At 36.1% G+C, this 19,684-nt stretch overlaps 4 protein-coding genes across 8 annotated transcripts; 2 read left to right on the forward strand and 2 right to left on the reverse strand.

The window, feature by feature from the left end:
- The first annotated feature begins 111 nt into the window (after window positions 1-111).
- LOC124298727 (protein abnormal spindle) lies at window positions 112-7,983 on the forward strand. 2 transcript variants are annotated; one of them, XM_046751135.1, is made up of 11 exons: window positions 112-299; window positions 531-704; window positions 866-2,378; window positions 2,466-2,670; window positions 2,756-2,953; window positions 3,032-3,186; window positions 3,262-5,610; window positions 5,719-6,417; window positions 6,519-6,703; window positions 6,815-6,934; window positions 7,009-7,983. In XM_046751135.1, the coding sequence occupies exons 1-11, from the start codon at window positions 288-290 to the stop codon at window positions 7,234-7,236; spliced, it is 5,838 nt and encodes a 1,945-aa protein (XP_046607091.1). In that variant the 5' UTR covers window positions 112-287; the 3' UTR covers window positions 7,237-7,983. The 2 variants fall into 2 exon arrangements, with proteins under 2 accessions (XP_046607091.1, XP_046607090.1); XM_046751134.1 differs by having other exon boundaries at window positions 113-299; window positions 3,262-6,417.
- A 139-nt stretch (window positions 7,984-8,122) lies between these two features.
- Window positions 8,123-10,971, reverse strand: LOC124298743 (protein Mo25). The gene is made up of 8 exons (XM_046751161.1): window positions 10,596-10,971; window positions 10,061-10,183; window positions 9,820-9,987; window positions 9,611-9,729; window positions 9,351-9,519; window positions 8,703-8,867; window positions 8,528-8,632; window positions 8,123-8,445 (listed from the first exon to the last, which is right to left on the reverse strand). Exons 2-8 carry the CDS (start codon window positions 10,160-10,162, stop codon window positions 8,263-8,265), a joined length of 1,011 nt encoding a protein of 336 aa, XP_046607117.1. The 5' UTR covers window positions 10,163-10,183; window positions 10,596-10,971; the 3' UTR covers window positions 8,123-8,262.
- A 287-nt stretch (window positions 10,972-11,258) lies between these two features.
- LOC124298728 (zinc finger CCCH domain-containing protein 13-like) lies at window positions 11,259-17,460 on the forward strand. The gene is made up of 8 exons (XM_046751136.1): window positions 11,259-11,921; window positions 12,139-12,214; window positions 12,428-12,831; window positions 12,899-14,599; window positions 14,938-15,261; window positions 15,344-16,128; window positions 16,205-16,319; window positions 16,516-17,460. Exons 1-8 carry the CDS (start codon window positions 11,737-11,739, stop codon window positions 16,613-16,615), a joined length of 3,690 nt encoding a protein of 1,229 aa, XP_046607092.1. The 5' UTR covers window positions 11,259-11,736; the 3' UTR covers window positions 16,616-17,460.
- On the reverse strand, window positions 16,872-19,662 carry LOC124298738 (SET domain-containing protein SmydA-8-like). 4 transcript variants are annotated; one of them, XM_046751156.1, is made up of 9 exons: window positions 19,542-19,662; window positions 19,077-19,292; window positions 18,407-18,886; window positions 17,956-18,321; window positions 17,742-17,876; window positions 17,491-17,677; window positions 17,334-17,429; window positions 17,156-17,247; window positions 16,872-17,082 (listed from the first exon to the last, which is right to left on the reverse strand). In XM_046751156.1, the coding sequence occupies exons 3-9, from the start codon at window positions 18,881-18,883 to the stop codon at window positions 16,972-16,974; spliced, it is 1,464 nt and encodes a 487-aa protein (XP_046607112.1). In that variant the 5' UTR covers window positions 18,884-18,886; window positions 19,077-19,292; window positions 19,542-19,662; the 3' UTR covers window positions 16,872-16,971. The 4 variants fall into 4 exon arrangements, with proteins under 4 accessions (XP_046607112.1, XP_046607109.1, XP_046607110.1 ...); XM_046751153.1 differs by having other exon boundaries at window positions 16,872-17,088; XM_046751154.1 differs by lacking the exon at window positions 19,542-19,662 and adding an exon at window positions 19,444-19,487 and having other exon boundaries at window positions 16,872-17,088.
- Between the last annotated feature and the right edge of the window lie 22 nt (window positions 19,663-19,684).

The following is a 19,684-nucleotide window of genomic DNA, read 5'->3' on the forward strand; positions in this document are numbered from 1 at the left end:
TTGCTATGTGAAAGGATACCTAACATGAATTCTGGCACTTTCGATTTGATGTGAACTCGGACGTGAGGTCATTGATACAACGCAGCCTATATTCATCGCATTTCGTAACGCCTAGAGTACGTTTACAGTTGTCAAGCTTGAAATTCAAACTTGTATCTTGAGAGGCTAAACCGTTGAACGTTGAATAGTGGGTGTTTTTGGCAAAGTGTATTCATAACGACAATATTACAGATGCATTTCTTACTTTCGTGAGCCAACATTACCTTGAGCTCACTTCACTCTCAACCATGTATTTTGAGGTAATTTTTTAAGCAATTCAAATTACAGTATTACGTGGAAATTTGTAAGGTTCTAACGTTGTTATGAATTACATGCCCAGCATCTCGTTTTTCATAATTTATTGCAGGACACAACTTCATTACTTTAGTTATTTCTGAATCGTTCTTTGAATTCAACAACCAATTATGCTGACACAACTGCCATTTTTATTATTCCTAAATACCTAATAATTGTTTGTTACTTGTACATAGGTTAACATAACACCCAAAGAGAAGGGTGCTGTCATACACACAGAACCAGACACAAAGATCAACTTGTTGTTGGCTCCTTTTCAACCCCAAACTCGTATCCACATCGAAACTGCTCTGAATACAACAGCGCATTCCTACTTGAGCCTACGTAACCCCAGCAATCGTCTATTGAATGTAATTAATAGCTTGAAGCTTTTCAGAAAAATTTACAATACCGGAGAGCTTTGATTGTATCTTAAACGGCAATCTCATTTGAAATTATTCTTGATATACCAGATAAATTATTAATTCAAGCATTTTGTTAATAGAAAGTTAAAATTTTTGCATCATTCTAGATCCATGTTACAAAAAAACCACCATCGGAACGATCCGTCGTGCTCAGTTTGTCGAAATTGAGAGTTGAGGCTGGCCAGGATGTAGAATTGATCATAAGCTGGACTGCTAGGGAACATGGTACATTCCGAGACATAATACAATTAACTGACAGTCGTCGCATAAAGTATGACATTGCATTGACAACTTCTACAACATGTTCGAAAAAACATGGAGTTGTTGAAAAACACACAGAAAATAAGCAACATATATTGGATCATCGAAAAAAGATTCTTACTCAGAATGCACACCCTATGAAAAAATCAGAGTTGAAAAAAGTGTTCAATATGTCTGAAAATATATCCAACAATATCAATTCTCCCTGCAATAGGCACAAGTCTTCCGGCATTTCAAGGTATCAAGGAAAGGAAAATATTTCTACTTATCCAGTCACTGATTGGCAAACTCCAAAGAAAAGTTCCGCAGGGATTCTAGGCCATCGACAAGATTATTCATTGGATGTATCAGCTGCAAAACCTCGTGATTTTTCTATGCTGATAGAATCGGATGTATTTGCTTTAACTCCACATCCGTGGTTCAAAAACGATACAAATAAATCGGAAAATACTGCCTTAGAGAACTCAGAATCATCACCTAATTCTGAAATGCATGAACTGCGACGCCAGACTTATGTAACTGCACCTCTTTTTAAACACAGTACTCATATGAACGAAGATGATCGAGATGGCTTTGAGGATTCTTTATCCCCACAGGAGGCTAGATCCAATCCTAATTCAGATTTTTCATTGCTGCTTAATGACATAAATTTTACATCGAATACACCTCTTACCAAAACTGCTGAAAATTTTCAATTCATTACTGCAGCAAACAATAAGAACGACACTTTTGAAATTGCTAAGGGTTTGGATATTGAAGAATCCTTTCATGTACCATTGGATAAGTTCCCTGAACAAAGCGCGAGTAGTCTCCTAGTACCTACTAGGCTTTCTAGAACTTTTGCAACACTGTCTCCTGTTATGCCAGTTGTAGAGCCTGGAATGTCAAAATATGCAACGTCTTCTTCGCCGATTTGGAGCAATGAAAAACAAGACTTTAGTTCCAATTTAAGAGCTAAATGGGAAAGTTTTAATCTATCTACCACACAGTCCGATATTGGTGCTGTTCAGGAAGTTTTGGGAGCTGATTTATGGGCAAAACCAGTGAACCAATATTCTGTTTTAATAGCGAAAAGTGGGCCAACAAGTTTGGAATCAATTCGGGAGGAAAGTCTCAATTTGACTTCAACAACAAACAAAACTTATGTTAAATCGAGTAACGACTACCTAACTCCAAATATATCTACCACAGGGGCTAATTGCAGATTCGATTTTTCACCGCCTACTAATAACCTTGTCAAAAAAACCTCACCGATTAGAAAGATACCTTCAAGGAAATCTTCTAAAATTAGCAAAGAAAAAAGTATCCAAGAAATACAACATCTCAAAAAGAAAGTTGCTATGAATACATCTTTGAAATGTAAGCTTAGCCAAGTAATTTCCAGCTCACTATAGTCTAGAAATAATTTGTCTGTTAGTCTCTAATTTTTAATTTTTATTTTTTCAGGTAGTGGTAAAGTCTCTATTCCTGGGGTGCGAATCACCAAGCTGTCACTTGCTGGAGTGTCTAGAAAGAGAATCAATAGTGGATTGAACAGAGACTTCGAACCTGAACTTAGCATGAAGCTACATGATCCAGATGACTTTTTCACTACACTCTGCAATCCAGACCCATTTGCTGCAACTACGACAGAAGATCCGTTTCTTGCAGTGTAATTTCTTCAGATAATTAAAGCAGGATAAATCAAATTTGGTTTAAGTTCCGTGCATTTCTCAAAATGGTATAATTGTTTACAGCACTCTGTATTATGATGATAAATGGGTGAAAAACCAGGAATTGGAATTTAAAAAGTGGTTAAACATGCTACTGACTCCTCCTGAACACCTGACATCTAATGTCGATACTCCATTAGTTGATGTTGCAAAAATATGGCAAACATGCCGATCAAAGGAAGATGTTTCACTTGCAGAAACTAAGGAAGCTCTATCTGCCAGGTATTTTTTTTTTATACACATACTTTTATTTAAATGTTCAATTTTCAAATTTGCTAAAGACCCACACTAATTTTTCAGGTATCACACTAATCAAAGACTGAATACATTACGGAGAGCTGCTTGCACATTGCTTTGCAGCAATGAAGTTGTTTCCGTATTATCAAAAGTTACTGTATGTGTTGAAAAAGGAATTCTAGTGATTAGACAAGATCGCGATCTTCATAAAGACATTGGTAAAGCATATTATGATGGAAAAAAGCAACTGAATTTTTCCAAGAAATGATTTAATTTTTTGTACAATTTCCCAGGGTTGCAGAAATTGATTTTGGAACTACTTCTGTGCTATAACCCATTGTGGTTACGAATTAGTTTGGAAGCAATATATGGCGAAACGATCCCACTTAATTCAAATAATGATATTATTCGCTTGAGTAAGTTTCTTTTAACAAGGTTTTTTGCTGACCCACATATCGTCAAGGCTCACTCGCATCCGACAGTCCTAAATCTGCGCCTTCCCACATTTTTCACTGTCATGAATAAGTTCATGCTCAAAAAGTTTCTTTTCATAATTTATTTTCTTGACTATGCGAAGACACATAAATTGATCGGGCATGATCCGTGCCTTTTCCATAAACAGTCAGCTTACAAAGAAAGCAAAAAGATTTTGCTACGATTTTCTCAAGAGCTGCTCAGTGGTGTTGGTGATGTTACACGTGTCTTGAAACCCTATGGGTATATTTTAGTCCACAAGCAAACAGAGTTGGATGAGTACAGTTACGCAGTTGATAATCTTTCCCACGATTTACGAGATGGTGTAAGGCTGTGCAGAATCATGGAGCTCATAACAGGAAAACGAAATTTGACCGCTGTTTGCAGAGTACCTGCTATCTCAAGACTACAAAAAGTCTACAATGTTGATGTTGCCTTGAAAGCACTTACCAGTTCCGGCTATAACATTTGTGGTAATATTACAGCCAAATGTATTGCAGACGGTCACAGAGAAAAGACGCTCTCGTTACTGTGGCAGATTATATACAAGTTCCAAGCCCCACACTTTAATAAAGCTGCAGTAATAATCCAGAAATGGTGGCGGGCTACTCTTTGGTGGGTACGAATAAAAAATTTTTTATTAAAGAGAAAGCATAATGCAGCTTGGGTAATTCAGAGAGCTTGGAGATCATACCTTGCAAAAAGACAACTAAAATATCTCAGGGAAAAAAGAGTGCTTATCCTGTCATTGCAAAATAAAGCTGCTACAGTAATACAATTGAAATGGATTGCTACAGTGCAAATGTGGAAACAAAAAAAACAATTTAAACAAATGAAATTGTCTGCTGTAAAACTTCAAAAATTCTGGAGGAATTACCGAGCCACTAATCTCTTTGTAGTGGCTTTTAAACAAAAACAAACTGCTTGTCGTATTATTCAGCAGCACTGGCGTGCTACACAGTTGATGAGGCTCCAAGTGTCTACTTATTTAATTCTTAAGGATGCTGTTACAAAAATCCAGCGTTGGTGGAAAATAAAATTAATTCAGAAAACTGCCCACAACCATTACCAAGCCATTAAAAAGGCTACGCTATTGGTACAGCGCAAGTGGCGAAGCAATCGTCTTATGAAAATTGAACGGGAAAAATATAAAAAGAAAGTAATCTCAATTAAAACTATTCAGGGCTGGTGGATACGTGAACTTGCTTACAGGAAGGATCGACGAAATTTCTTACTGATGAAAGGTGCTGCACTATTAATTGAAAAATGGTGGCTGCAATGTTCGGTCAAGGGAAAGCTACAAGCTTTGTTGAAAAAGGAAATGAATGCTGTGATAACTTTACAACAAAGATGGCGTGCCATTCAACTTTGTCGGCTCCAAAGAAATGCATTCGTATCACTGAAAAAATCTGTTGTCACTGTTCAAAGGAGATGGCGTGCAATCAGAACTGCAAAATCTGTACAACAATCATACATCTTGAAACGAAAAGCTGCAATTGTTATTCAATCATATTGGAGAAACTGGAGGGTTGGGTTTCAGGTACGCTATTATTTTCTTTCTCTAAAAGCAGCAACTGTTTCCCTGCAGAGTCGTTTTAGAGCTAATAAAGCTGCGTCTCAAACTGCGGACAATTTTAACAAATTGAAACAAAGCACTGTTATTATACAACGTAAATGGAGAGCCACGCTATTGAAAAGACAGATTCGGCAAGAATTCCTTTACAAACGAAATGCAGCAATAATGATTCAAAAAAGATATCGTATGGTCGTTGCACAAAGAAAATACCAGGCGAAAAAACAGTCTGTTATTAAAATACAATTCTGGTGGAAAGCTTGTATTGCAACAAAACAAGCAAAATCTTCTTACAATCTATTGAAATCTACTACAATTCTTCTTCAGCACAAATACAAAGCACGTAAACTTGGTGGGCCGGTTAGAAAAAACTTTTTAACTTTGAAAATCAATGTTACTTTTATTCAACAGAAGTGGAGAGCCAAAAAATTAATGGAACCACACAGAGAAAATTTTATGACAAAACGACAGGCAGTTAATAAAATACAATTATGGTGGAGAGCTTGCCTAATAGCCAATGACGCAAAACTGTCATATGAATTACTTAAATCAAAAACAGTTTACATTCAGCGGCAGTACAGAGCACATAAACTTGGTAATTTGACTAGAAAACAGTTTTTGACTTTAAAACGAAATGTTATCTATATCCAACAAAATTGGAAAGCTAAAAAATTGACACAGATACAGAGGCAAAATTTTCTAGCAAAACAATGGGCTGCTGTTAAGATACAATCATGGTGGAGAGCTTGTCTAACGGCAAAACAAGCTAAAATGCATTATGATTTACTCAAATCTACAACAGTTTTAGTACAACACAAGTACAGAGCATTGAAAATAGGTTCCTCTATTAGAAAGCAGTTTAAGATTTTAAGGTACAGTGTTGTCTACATTCAGCAAAAGTGGCGAGCTAATAAATTGATGCGACTACATAGACATGATTTCGTAGCAAAACGTCAAGCAGTTGTCAAAATTCAAGGTTGGTGGAGAGCTGTAACAGCAAGACGAATTTGTCAAGAAAGTTATAAAACGCAAAGGATTGCAGCAATTCAGCTGCAGAGGTGGTATCGATCAACCATGTATATTCGCTTGGTGAAAGAAAAGTATAAGAAGATTCTACAATCTACTAAAATTATTCAAGCTTGGTGGAGAAATATTTTACGGAAACGACAAATAGTGAGGCAAAGAGAGATTACTTCGGCTGTAAAAATTCAAGCGATTTGGCGAGGCCACAAGCTTCGTCAGTCTCAGAGCCAAGAAATGGTAAAACTACGTGAAAGATCAAAAAAGGCTAGAATGGAAGCTCAACCGTCAGCAACCTTAGGCTACAGATTAAATGTTGCTATTGATGTTGTTCAAGGGTACGAAAATCTCGGAAAATTAACACAAGGACTCACAGCACTGGGTCAGTATCATTGTGTTGTCTCTTATATATTTGCTGCAAATTGTGTTATGGCTGCTTGAAATGCTTTTACAGCTAATTCAACTTTGATCACTGTGTTACAGATACAATAACATACTTGATGCCCGGTGGATGCAAGGCTTTATGTGACGCTAATTTAATTCCCATGCTTTACAACCTATTACATCGTTCTAACAGGTCTCGTCCATGGATGGACATATGTCTCCGAGCCTCCAGTATTCTAGTTTCTATTGCAAAGTATGAACGAACTAAGTCCTATGCTTGGCAGGTAAGAATCTAAGAAGGAAAGTTATACTTCTGTGATCAAAACTTGTGTTTCTCAGTGTTTTCGCATCACATGTAGATTTTAAGTTGAATGAATTTTGGTATTTTCGTTCAGGAGGATCACATTGAGACTATTATACGATTGTTATCAGCAACTATAGAACGAGAAACTAACGTATTTCTCACCTTAGCAACCTTACTGTGGCTGCTTGCTGATACTCCGGAACGCGTCAAGGTATGTACTCTGATAAGCATAATTTGCTCGACTTGAATTCTTCCTCACCAAGATACCGTCCCATATGATTACAGGCTATAGCAGAATCCCCATTGATAGTCAGATCGTTTAGCGCGATGCACAATACAGTATCTAAAAAAAAATCGCGGCTTTCTTTAGGCCCAAAACTACCGCACTTATCTTGTGTTCTTCCGAATTCTAAACCTGACTGGGGATTGAAACACGGTCGTCCGCGTTTGTTTACATCCGTTCATCACGCGGTCTTGATATTATGCAAAAAATTTAAATTGAAGCTTACATAATCGGTCTAATTGTAGTTCTAATATTTTAATAAAGGACATCCTGTACATTAGTGTATTGTTTTTATATGAAAAATTTGTAATTTACGTGTCAACTATTCTTCAATTATTAAGTGAAATAAATTTTTTATTGTATGATGAAAATTATTGCGACTTAATTGTAATTTTTCATCTCTGTACCTGAACCTAAAAGATAATAATGTGAATCAGATTATTTTTTAGTAATACTTTTAATGCAATAAATATAGTAAACAATAATTATTGTTTTGGCGTTACAGTTTAACAGTCAATTCTATACATACACATTGGATTACAACAATTTTGCATAAAATGCTGAAGCAGTAAATGTATATTAATAAAAGTGATACATTTGCTGCATATAAATTAAAAACTTGTGGAGTAAAATTAAGAGTATGGCAGCTACAATAAATTGATCAAAACTAGCTCAATCTTATCATTACGTAGATATGTAATTACGAATAAATTATATATGTATGTGTCAATGTGTATTTGTAAGCACATGGATAAAGCCTTTATGTCCCTCATTCTTAGGCATAAAAGATTTCAATTTGTCAAGAGTTCACTCTGAACCATTCTTGCATACTATTCACATTAAATCAGAAGAACAATATTGAATGTTTTGTATCTTCTTATTTAATCATCACTAAAAGTTGAGGCTACACTATCTCACAGAAGAAAAACTTTTCTAGGTAAAAAAAGTCAGACTACTATCTCGATACATGATTCCAAGTCATCTGAAAAAGGCCAAAGGGCCTACAAATATCGTGAAGAGTAAATTTTATATATTATTTTATTTTTGTTCAATTTTATTCTAAACGCATGCAGAAGGGTTGTACGAACAATTTTTTTTTGTAGCTGCCATACAATCATCTTGAAAATGAATTTATTAATAGAATTAGGAGCACAGTATATAATGGTCTCTGAAGTCTGTATATTACAATAATAAATTGTGAATGTAAATTTTATTTACATAACTACTCAAAAATAATATTATAAAATGATTCCATCTTAATTTTCATGCACAGACTTAAGCTCTTTGATCTGCTTTATTAGATAAGCCTTTTCATCGTTAAACTGCTCGTCCTCTGAACGATCCGTGTGAAAACGTGTGAGGAATTCAATTAATTTTTCTTGATTGCGAAGCAGGATATCCAAAATTGGTTTGGGCTTGTTTGGATTGGCAACAAAAACCTGAAATCATTGGAGAAAGGCAATTGAATAAACGCACTCTTGTTTCTTTGAAAATAAAATCACACTCAGGTGATTTTTCTACCTTAAAAACATGAAAAGCCTCAAATTGAATGTTACGTGACTTTTCCTTAAGCATATTCATCATCAGCTTTAAATTATCAGGATTTGAAATGTACCGAGTCATGACCTGTAACATATAAAATTATGTAGCAACAGATGTTATTTCACTATTTGATTGCTTAATCAAAACAACTTGCCGTGAAATTATGTCTATCCAGAAGGAGTTCTCCCAGTAATTTTAAACTCTGTCGACGTGTTACGTAGTTCTCAGAATTTAATAACCTTTGATAATGTGAGAAGACTTTGTCATAATTCACTTCTAAAAATTCAGCGCTAAGTATTTTATGTCTTGTTAACAATTCCTGAAACAATGAAACTCCTCAGAAAACTTTTTTTCTTTAACAATAATAAGATGTACATAGTAGAAACATATTGATTTAAATTAAATGCTCCAACTTTCTCAAGTTGAAAAAAAACCAGCACAAAATTTAGCTTTTTCTAACCCTTGGTGATGAAGTTTGAAAAATACAGTAGTTTATAGTAAAAAAATGAAATAATCATGTTACTGGGTTTTCTGTTATCATTCTTAATGGCAATCTATACTTTTTTCTAGCGTACCATATGGCATGTTTTTTACGTACATGAAAAGTTATTACATACGAAAACTCTGTAGCAATTGACAGTGAATGATTGGGTATTTCACAAAGAATTTATGAACATAATTTTCAAAGTTTCCCAGAGTGATAAAATTCTTTGACTATTGATGGTTTTTCCGATGTGTTGCCAAGATACTGTACCAACACATTAGTTTAAAAAATTACATATATATGTGTAACGACAACTACCTTAAATGTAGAAAAGGCATCTGATGCAATATCGAACGTCGAAACTTCGACATATCGAAAGAAATTATAAAAATCGTCAGAATAAATCATTATTTTGGCCAATGCCTCATATCGAGCGCATTCCCTCAGCATCGTTCCACAATTTAATGCAATATCTTGATGCTCGTAGCTGAAAGTATAGGAATTCTCTGGTTAAGTTGATTGAATTTTGTTTGAAATTAAAAAACAAAACTGAGTATGATTTATATCTCACAACTTACCCAGACATAAGCGTGAATAATATCTCTGGCTTCGTACAAATATATTCAACTGTTGGCGATCGTGTGCCAATTTGCCTCCGTAAGATATTGTTGAATACCTGAGCCACATCTTTCTTCCCCTGAAGGAATCATACAAAATTATAACAACCTTTTCATATGCACTATTTTGTACTTTATCTCGTTGTGAAAGCAGAGGTTGATGAAGTCACCTCAAAATCAATCCGACTAAGATTCTGGACCAAGAGCAATAGCAGATTGCTGTTGTACAACTCCTGAGCTAGCTGAGCTACGACAATATCAGCTTGAGGCTCTGCTTCGGCGGTCCCATAAAGCATGTTTTTAATATGCACTAAATTTTTGCTGACATCCTCTTGAGCCTGGAAAGATGATTCATGTTTAAATACATAATAGGAATTCTTTTTGACAGGAAACTGGCTACATGCTGCATACCTTCTCTACTTTCTTATCACCACGTTCCAGGGCATTAACGGCCTCTTTTAGAGCCTTTACAACCTCCGCCGGACTCTTTTGAGATTTTCCGAACAGAGGCATGATTTCTTAGAAGATGAAAACCTTGTGGAAAAATTCAAATTTCATACATTTAATTCATTGCACTGGTGAGCAAGGTATAAGTTGGAGTTTGAAGACGAGTAAAAAATATTAATTCAAGAACCAAAAAAGCAAGCCTGTGATTTAATGAAACATTGATTTGCTTAAACTAATTGTGACTAAGTATCCCTAGACTCCATAATTTTTCAGTATAGATTCAGAGATTGTAATGAATCGATTCATATAATGTTAGAGCTTGATAAAAATAGGAATGAATAGGAAAATTTATATTGAAAAGCATGGGGCTAGCTTCAAAGTTTCAGAGTTGAAAAAAATTCGGAAAAAATCTAAACAGTGTTGAGTTGTACATTAAGATAACCTATCGCATAGAAATATAGTTATGTAACTTTGTATTTAAATTATTCAATAAGCTTACCATTCAATAAGTAGTCGAATCAATGTACGCAGTTGTTTCTTAGCACTTATAGCACAGATTTCCCTTTTAGCATTTCATTTATACGTAGAACGATACTGACGTATTTTGCGGTTATAAATAAGTTATTCGAAACCTGTCGAAAATTATATGTTTAAGAAACCTGACGTAGAACGACGTTCTCTATCAATTATTCAATGTGTTTTCAACTTTCCACAGTCTTTTTAATAAGTATTAATCTTTCTTAATCTTTTAATATATCGCATAACTCAAGATTGCCATTTATTACAAGCTCGACACTGACGACTGACATCGGGGGCTGTTGAGGATTCACTATTGGTCATCCTTCTTATTACTGCTTGTTACTGACCGCTCCTATGTCCAATCAACTCGTAGATGTTATTTACGCTCCTTCAAACACGAATAATAGAAAATAATAGAGATGGTTGAAATACTATAACTTCATGATGACTCTAGTGTGACGTTGTAGTCTGACGGTCGATCACGTAACTTTAATTTGGCGTGGCTTCTCTGTGAGCGTGTTTAATACAGTAACGACCACACTGGTATAAACACTTGAAACTCCATGGCGTTGGCTTAAGTTGACTGAAGACTGTTAAACCCTAATGCGGTCTTATGTGCTTATCGGATTGCGTGTTAAACGGTTAGTGCCGATAAAGAAGCTACCGGATAACTATCCTGAACACGGCTTCTTATGGCCCAAGGCCCATTTACGCGCCGGTGTTGGTTACAAGAATTTGTCGAGGGGTTATCACTAATCAGTGGGGGTAATCGTCTTTCAGCGTTCGGGAGTCTCTTTTCTTGCCAGGCTACCGGGTTCTTTCTTAAATCTCCCGTTGAGGAAACTTCTGCATTCGGGGATGTGACATCACAGACATAACCTTTTCCAACTACCGAGAGATGGCCTCACTGCCATTATAAATGAAATAATTAATCCACGAGCTTAACACTCTTCATGGGGCTCGACCCTGCGATTTTAGATTAACTAATTTTGTATGGTGATTGTACCGGATCGTAGGTATCCATTGAGTTTGTTTTTGTGATAGAAGATAGCAAAGTGGGATTTTGCATACCGCAGTTATGTGCTTCCAGTATCAATTTAAAATCGTTTTATGGTGATAATATGTCAAAACCAAACATAAGAAAAATAACAGTTGACCCTTCGAAATGTAACACAGACTCTCGACGACCTAGCGTATTTGAGAGGTTGGGTACCAAACCACCAGCAACTTCCACCGGCCAAAACAATTCCGATTACTGTAGAAATTGGGCTCTGAATGGCAGTTGTTCGTACGGCAAAAGTTGCAAGTATGTTGATTATTTGCAACATGACAATTGGTGACCACATACAGCACCATAAATAATTGTCCTGAAATTCGATCTACCACTCTTTATCAGTAACACGTCGTTACAATTGTCAATATTTTTGTCAAATGTCATGAAACTTATTCATGATCTTCCAGTTAAAAATCAATTTCAAAGTCTTCTATGAAACAATTGGCACATTAACATTTATTTGTACTAGGTATGCAATCACGCACACACTGATCAGCCCATCAAAACGTGTGAAGAAAGATAATGCTCTTACTAATGCAACTGTGGTAAGTGCCTTTGATTCAAAGTTGTCTTCTATATTTACCAGTATTTTTAATTGAGAGATTTATCAAATTGAAATTCCTCCATCAGTTTCGATGATTATACTAACAAGTTTTTTTTCTATCCTTCAAGTGGTTTTGGAATTAATCCAAAGTATTTTTAAATATAATTAATAAATTGCGTTATGACGAATTACCTACCGTTGACTTTTACAATAGCCTAGCGAAGATCCATTCAAGCGAGTCACATCAAAAATTGTAAAAAAGACGTCTCATAGTCCTGATCTTAATTTGGAAGAGTGGAACCAGACAGATCTGGAATACGAAGACGAAAAAGCTTTAGAAAGAAGACTTCAGCTCTTACAAAGAGAATTAGAATTACAAATGAAGAAAGACAAGGAAATTCATGGCAAGGAAAAGACAACAAAACACAAAAAAAAAGCTATGAGTTCATCATCTAGTTCACACAGCTCTAGCACATCCAGCAGCAGCAGTAGCTCTAGTAGTGATGATTCCTCATCTAGCTCCACTTCGGATTCTCGCAAGAAAGTCAAGAAGGTCAAGTCTAAACGACATCACAGTGCATCTTCAGATTATGATGAAGATAAGGAACGAAAAAAGAAGTAAGTACAACATCTGGCATTTTAACTTGAGCTATGTAATGTTTGTTATTTTTAATTTGTTCAACAGGCTTAAGCTTAAAAGACTGGGAACAAAGAATGAAAAACTTATCGTAAAAAAGAAACGCAAGATTGAAGTGTTAAACAAAAAAGAACCAGTTGTAAAAGCAGCTAAGAAAGTTGCTATTTCTTCATCCAGAAAGCATTCTTCTACCAAGGTTAAATCACCAACCATGTCAGCACATGCTTCCTCCAGTAAAGTAAAGGAGCGAAATCGGAGTGAATCCCCAAAACCAAGGAGTAGGGAAGTGGAAAAAGATAAGCATCATAAAAAAATTAGAGAAGATGAGCCTTCATTGAAAGATATAGTGAAGAATAAGGCTACTGATAAATCAAAAGAGTCTGATAAAAATAAAAGTCGCATTGTGGAAGATCGTGTAAAAACTGATGATAAATCAAAACAGAGAGTAAAAGATAAAGAAAGACGTTCTAGAACGCCACCTATTGAGAAATCTAAATACCAGTATCCTAAAGATTTTTCTAATACTAAATCGAGGCGCAGTCGAACTCCAGAGAAACCATTGAGGTCTAAACGAGAGGTAACTCCACTTCGTCACCAGGAGAGTAAAACATCTTCTGGAAGATCCAGAGAGATAGATAAAAAAGAACGTGACTCATACAAAGGAGATCGAAATAAAGACAAAGACGATATTCGTAAAAATGATCCATCCAAATCAAAGCCTTCGTCTAGCCAAGAAGACTCCCATCGTAAGAATGCGGTTCGAGACATCGAGGAGAAAAATTATGTCAGTGAACGCAATCGGCAGCGTAGCAAGGAACGTAGAGATAAGGAGCACAACTTAAGGGATGATAGAAGTCATTCAAGGTTAGGCAGAGATCAGCGTGATTCTCAGCGAGAAAAAGAACGAGAAGAAGTACAGGAAAGGTGTCGAGATAGACAAAGAGAACGAGATCGTGAAAAAGATGCAGTTAAAGTTCGAGAAAGAGATATACCACCACTCATGGCAACAACTGCTATTAATCCTATGGATAAGAATGGTCGGTATGGTCGAGACAAGGATAGATTCAAAGATGGAGGGCTTGACAAAAGTGGACAGAGGGATAGACGGAGTGAGAGAGACCGAGAAAGGTCAGAAAAACCCTTAGATCGAGACAGAGCTTTACAACGATTTGATGCTCGCTATGACAGATCATTGGATAAAGAAATGCTGCCTCACAAAGGTGTGGAAAGAGATAGACAAGAGCGTTTTCCAAGAGAAAGATCTCTTGATCGAGTAGTTGACAAAAACATAGCTGCAGGAGCTCGTGACCATGTTATGGAACGAGAAAATCTTTATGATCGGGACAGGCATAGAAGATTCAATCCTAGGTTTGACAGAGGGCATCCAGCCGATCATGAGCGCAAGGAGCCACCTCATATTCCATCAAAAATAGACAGACTACCGGAACGAAGAGATGGGTCCAGACGCAGCCTAGAAATAGAGAGAAACTACGATAGGGGCTATGCTCGATTGCCACCTGAGCATTGGGAAGAGCCTGAAGAACCTCCAAGAGTTGATTATCGAGATCACCACCCTCATGAAGATGAAAGACGTAAACCAATGGAACCAAGAAGGTACAACAGCCCTTTCGAAGAAAGACGAGGTAGAGATGAACGTCCATCACGCTATGCTATGCAGAGTGAAAGGCCTTTTGAGGATCCACATCTGCCCATATTTTCGGGTGAAAAAATGAGGTCTAGTGTAAACAGGTATAGACCATATACATATAAGATGAACTGTGCATGCAAACCTAAAGCCTGTGCAACAAATATCAAAAAGCAGCAGTCTTTATATAAAAATGTGCTTAGTTAACCACACCTGTGGATAGTCATAATCACATTTTCTTTCTCATACAGTAGCAGACACATTACTTCTATTGCTTGGATAGAAAGTGCGCAGTCCATTCTACATATTAATGGTGTAGACTGATATTAGTTTACATAAAAATTGATTGTATCAGAACTGTCTGGTAGTGTACAGAACTTCATTTGAACTTTACAAATCTTCCAATAATTTTTTTAATCGTCATTTTTTTTTTATATAACAGAGACGAAAGTAGTAATGACAATTGGGATGTCCATCATGAGATGGAGCATGGTAGTCGAGACCGCAATTACCAAACTTCTGACTGGGAGGAACGTGAATGGAGAGCGGCTCGACCTCCGATGTGGGATAGAGAAAGTCCTCCACATTCAGAGGTTCATGAAGAAGAATGGGCTCCACGCTATGACAGCCCTATGCCTGATTGGAAGTTGAATGAAGGCCGAAAATGGGAAAGTTTGCCCCACAATCCACCCCACAATCCACCTCACATCCGAGGACCCTACAGAAATGACAGAATCAAAGAAATAGACTTAGGAGAACTACATAGGTATTGATGATAATAATTAATATTTCGAAAAATTTAGAAGCATAATAGTACCATATTTTATATCAAAAGTTTATGTTTCAAGCAAACGACGTCTACCCTATAGCACTCCGGAATTGAGAGATGAATGCTCTGCTCATGGGTCAAAACAAGGATCTTTACATGGCAGCATGAAGGAAGAACCGATAAATAAAAAATTGATGGAATTAGCGGAGGGTAGGGTCAGGAGGAGCAGAGAGAAATCTGTTGAAAATTTTCAGAAAAGAATTCCACAACGCGAAAAATCGGAAGTTAAAGAATCCCCTTTGGCTGCAGAACCTAAACGTCCATGCTTGGATGAATCTCTCCAAACTTTGCATACGGAGAGTGATTTGAGTGATATCAGCGATGATCCTGATGATATTTTGAATATGGAAGAAGAAGAAAGTGAAACACCAAAATTGCCCTTACCTAAAAAAGGTACAGAGATTAATGAACGAGACGTACTTGTACCAACTCCAGAAGCCTCACAGTTATCACCAAAAGAAATTGTAGAAGAGACTATATTTACCAAGGAAAAAGATACAAACGAACAAATGGAATTCCGAAATATCGAAGAAGAAAATATTGAGAATATGGACTTTGAAGAAATATCCGATGGAGAACTTGAGGAGGATATTAAGACAAGCGGCAAGGGCTTGGGAGATGCTTTGGGTGTAGATTGGGAAAGTTTAGTCAAAGAATCTCAGCCTCGTCGAGTTCTTACCATGAATCAAAATACTGCTCAAAGTCGCTGGCAATGTAAAGCTATATTCCAGCGCATTGGTATCTCTATGAAATATGCAGGGGCGGAAATGGTAGAATCCATAACAAAGAAGTACTGCATAGATGGTAAATCTATATTTTACATATTACTAGTGTTTACTATAATAGCTTCAATTACTTCTTAATTCCACGCTACTTTCAGATGCTGATAAATTTCTTCTGAATGATGTCGCCCTTCTACACAGTGCGATCATGAGGCAGCAATTTATGACTCGGACATCAAGAACTTCATTAATCAGCGAAAATTTACTATGCAGGTAAATTGAGTACAAAAGAAAATAAAGATGCATATTTAGAGAACAGTTGGAAAAGATTACCCAGATTGGTGAAATTTTCGATTACATTTACATAATAGACTTGTCCATAATTAAGATGAAATAATATGATGTGTCATTAATTGATATTTGCCACGCAATTCTAATGAAAATTAATTTTGGTTATTTCAAATTACAGAAATTATGCTGAGGCAAATGAGGACGATGATGAAGAAACTCTGCAACCTTGCACGAGCTTATGTGAAGAAGCAAAGATATTATTACAAAAAGTTACATAGACATTTCTCATATGCATTGGAATTGTTAATATTTTTATCTTTGTATCATTGCTAAGCATAGTTACTTAGTACTTAGAATATATTAGGGGAAATTGTACGTATTCGTGGTCTTAATATATATAATTCTTTTGTGCGCCTTTTTGTATCGTGTAACTTATGAACGACTCGACCGATTGAGATCATATTCACACAAGACATTTGTATTGTCGAGACGATGGTTCATAGCTATGCAAAGATTGATTTTTTTTAACCGCGGGTCAGATTAGCTTCGGTTCTAGAATAGGTCATTGAGTTTGAATGCGGGCGAAGTATGTGAATATGAATTTAATATTCACAATTTCATAATTAATTTATATTTATTTTTTTGTCATACCAGAAACAAGAGACAACAAATCTTTGGGAGCAGTTAAGTCATTTTGTAATATCAATATCGCAGTCTCAAGCAGGTTCTTACTTTCTTCATTCACCTGAAAGTACGTCACGTAAAAGAGTCAATATTCATGATAATTATTTGTTCACAGAAGTCTAAGAATTTTGTACCTGTGACTCAGACTTCTCAATATTAGTTTCTTCATTAAATTGGCGTTTGTTCAGCTCCATCAATGTACTATACAACTCATAAGAGATTAAGCCTAAAATGAGCAGTTATTGAATATTAATGTGGCCACAAAAAAAGATATGGAGAGACGACATTGCAAATATATGTTTCTTAAACTACCTTTCATCTTACATTCGCCACATTTTAAAGTCTCAATCAAGCGTAATAAATCCCTGCAGTATTTTTCCTTGATGCTGAGCTCATCCTTTGTCAAATCTGTAAATCAATTCGACAGAGATACACAACACCTTCAAGTTTGCACAGTAATTGTATTTACCTTCCCACAAAAACTTCTCAGTTCTTCCAAGACAAGATATTATTCTGAGTTTCATATCAACTGCAACGTAATTTGTTGCAGGTACCAAGACCGACAGTTCACTTTTCATGAATCGCAACATCTGCTTAGGATTTTTGTATATCATCTCTTCAATTATACTTCCCAAAGCTGATCGAATTGAAATAATCTAAAAGAAAAAATCAAACGAAGTTTACAAGTACATACTTGTCTGTTTTACGTATGTAACATACTTGTCTGTTTTTCAGGCGTAATCCACATTCTCTGCACTCCCACACTGTTGAAGTATCTAAAGGTTCAACAGCGACTAAAATTCCTGAACACTCCTTACGAGCACAACGCAATGCTCCAAGCAAAGATCCATTTTCCTACGAAGTTATAGAAGATATTGTAATTTTATATAAGTATTTAAAATTATTTAGAGGCACATAGTCAAAATTTCAGTACTAGCGGATCAGTGCATCTACTGCATGTGCAGAAGAAATGTTTAGTGGCAGCTAAATGTCGTCTTCTTAACGTTGTATCCCAAAACAAATCTGTGTAAGTCATAGTTATCTCCTCGTTTTTCTTAATGGGAATAGCAGCTATTACATATAATCTCTGTTGAGAATCGTAATAATGACGAGTATTGGGTGTACAACAATGATTCTGCAAAGCACCCATTGGGTATAAGCCTCGCAAGCTTGTGACAGACTCCCCAACTATTGCAGCTGTTTCAAACGAATTAGTATCCATTACTGCACACACTCGTCTCATGAACTGTTCCTCTATTTGATTCATTTGAATTTTTATACTGCTCTTTAAAAGATCTATCTGTGAAAATATAAATTCATCCAATGACTTTCATATTTTTAATTTGACATACAGTGTCTTTTTTTCACTCAAGTGGTGACCTGACCTCTGAACCATGCTGAGGCCCGGAGTGCCACTGCAGAGTGTAAAGTAGATCTCGCTGTTGCTCGTCTAATAGAAGTGCTCTGATTGGAACTAGTGCTCTAAGTAAGTCATTAGACCAAGAAGAACCGCAAGTGGGTTTCCATGCTTGAAGGAGAGAGCATTCAGCGTCGTGTTCAACTGAGAGTTCACAGACAGAGGAGCAAATTGGAAGGCTGCATCCCTTGTTACAAGGAAACAGAGGACAACCGGTCTTATAGCACACGATGCAGAGCGGCAAATGCTTATCTCGTGTTCTAGGCCCAACTACCAGTGGGGCGTCCACAAAGACAAGCTCTCCAACTGCAATATCTGTTGTGGCAAAAAGTCCTCGTCCTCCGAACAGAGACCCCCCAACAAACCAACTCCTTGAGCCATCCTTTGAAAGATTATTTCTTTCCAAATGAAGGTTCAACATATCTGTGATCGCTTGTTGTTCCATGGTCTGGTGCAAATTGATTTTTAATTTAGTATATTATTTCTGCATTAAAATGTAAACTCTCAGTAATACGAGATAATTTACATATTTATTATGAGTCTAGTGAAGAGTATCAACATGTACCATATTACCTAATTACGTTAGCTAGTAAAATCTAAACACTTGTTCACTTTTACTTTGGTAACATATTACTTACATTTGTGGCTAGTCATCAGTTAGAAATTTCGTTCAGCTAGTGTACTGTTCACATTGAAGGGAGTATAAATTGCACTGCACCAATGCCTCCTGTAGTATGTTTAAAAATAGGACATTCGATTCCAAAATAAATTGGCCTGAATGATCGTGGAGTAATAATTAAAAATTATCGCGACCATCTTACAGAATTCTGATATTTGTAGATTATTTCTTTTTACTGAAATTCATATTAAATATTCAATTATTAGTGAAGTAACTATTTAATATACATACTATTATTGTTATGTTTATATATGTGTTACATATATGTTCAACATAATGGATTAGAAACTCGTTAACAAAGAGAAATATCGTGTCACATTATATACCTCTTGTTTAATCAATACACTTTCATCATACAAAGTTCCTTTATTGAAGTCTGCTGCTTAGGCTACGAAAAATAAATAGAATTTCCGTACATACGTACCATTATTTACATCATTACTGCAAGCGAAAAAATGTGCGATCCTGCAAATACAGCCCGTATGGGATAATTACTTAAGAAAATAGTCATTCATTATTTGTCTAGTGTTCGATGCAAACCCAATTTATCGAACGATCATTTATTAA

The sequence above is a fragment of the Neodiprion virginianus genome, chromosome 2 (genome assembly GCF_021901495.1).
Source record: "Neodiprion virginianus isolate iyNeoVirg1 chromosome 2, iyNeoVirg1.1, whole genome shotgun sequence".
Classification (NCBI taxonomy): domain Eukaryota; kingdom Metazoa; phylum Arthropoda; class Insecta; order Hymenoptera; family Diprionidae; genus Neodiprion; species Neodiprion virginianus.

What these genes read in the sequence shown, in the direction of transcription:
- LOC124298727 (XM_046751134.1), top strand. An exon ending in AAGGAAGCTCTATCTGCCAG is followed by an intron (nt 2,954 to 3,031) that starts GTATTTTTTTTT and finishes CTAATTTTTCAG; the next exon opens with GTATCACACTAATCAAAGAC. An exon ending in ATACTCCGGAACGCGTCAAG is followed by an intron (nt 6,935 to 7,008) that starts GTATGTACTCTG and finishes ATATGATTACAG; the next exon opens with GCTATAGCAGAATCCCCATT.
- LOC124298743 (XM_046751161.1), bottom strand. Translation starts at nt 10,162, where the DNA reads ATGCCTCTGTTCGGAAAATCTCAAAAGAGTCCGGCGGAGGTTGTAAAG. An exon ending in TTAGTCGGATTGATTTTGAG is followed by an intron (nt 9,730 to 9,819) that starts GTGACTTCATCA and finishes TGATTCCTTCAG; the next exon opens with GGGAAGAAAGATGTGGCTCA. An exon ending in AGGCTTTTCATGTTTTTAAG is followed by an intron (nt 8,446 to 8,527) that starts GTAGAAAAATCA and finishes CAATGATTTCAG; the next exon opens with GTTTTTGTTGCCAATCCAAA.
- LOC124298728 (XM_046751136.1), top strand. Translation starts at nt 11,737, where the DNA reads ATGTCAAAACCAAACATAAGAAAAATAACAGTTGACCCTTCGAAATGT. An exon ending in TCGTACGGCAAAAGTTGCAA is followed by an intron (nt 11,922 to 12,138) that starts GTATGTTGATTA and finishes TATTTGTACTAG; the next exon opens with GTATGCAATCACGCACACAC. An exon ending in AGCGAAAATTTACTATGCAG is followed by an intron (nt 16,320 to 16,515) that starts GTAAATTGAGTA and finishes TTCAAATTACAG; the next exon opens with AAATTATGCTGAGGCAAATG.
- LOC124298738 (XM_046751153.1), bottom strand. Translation starts at nt 18,883, where the DNA reads ATGGAACAACAAGCGATCACAGATATGTTGAACCTTCATTTGGAAAGA. An exon ending in TGAGAAGTTTTTGTGGGAAG is followed by an intron (nt 17,430 to 17,490) that starts GTAAATACAATT and finishes ATTGATTTACAG; the next exon opens with ATTTGACAAAGGATGAGCTC. An exon ending in TGGCGAATGTAAGATGAAAG is followed by an intron (nt 17,248 to 17,333) that starts GTAGTTTAAGAA and finishes TGCTCATTTTAG; the next exon opens with GCTTAATCTCTTATGAGTTG.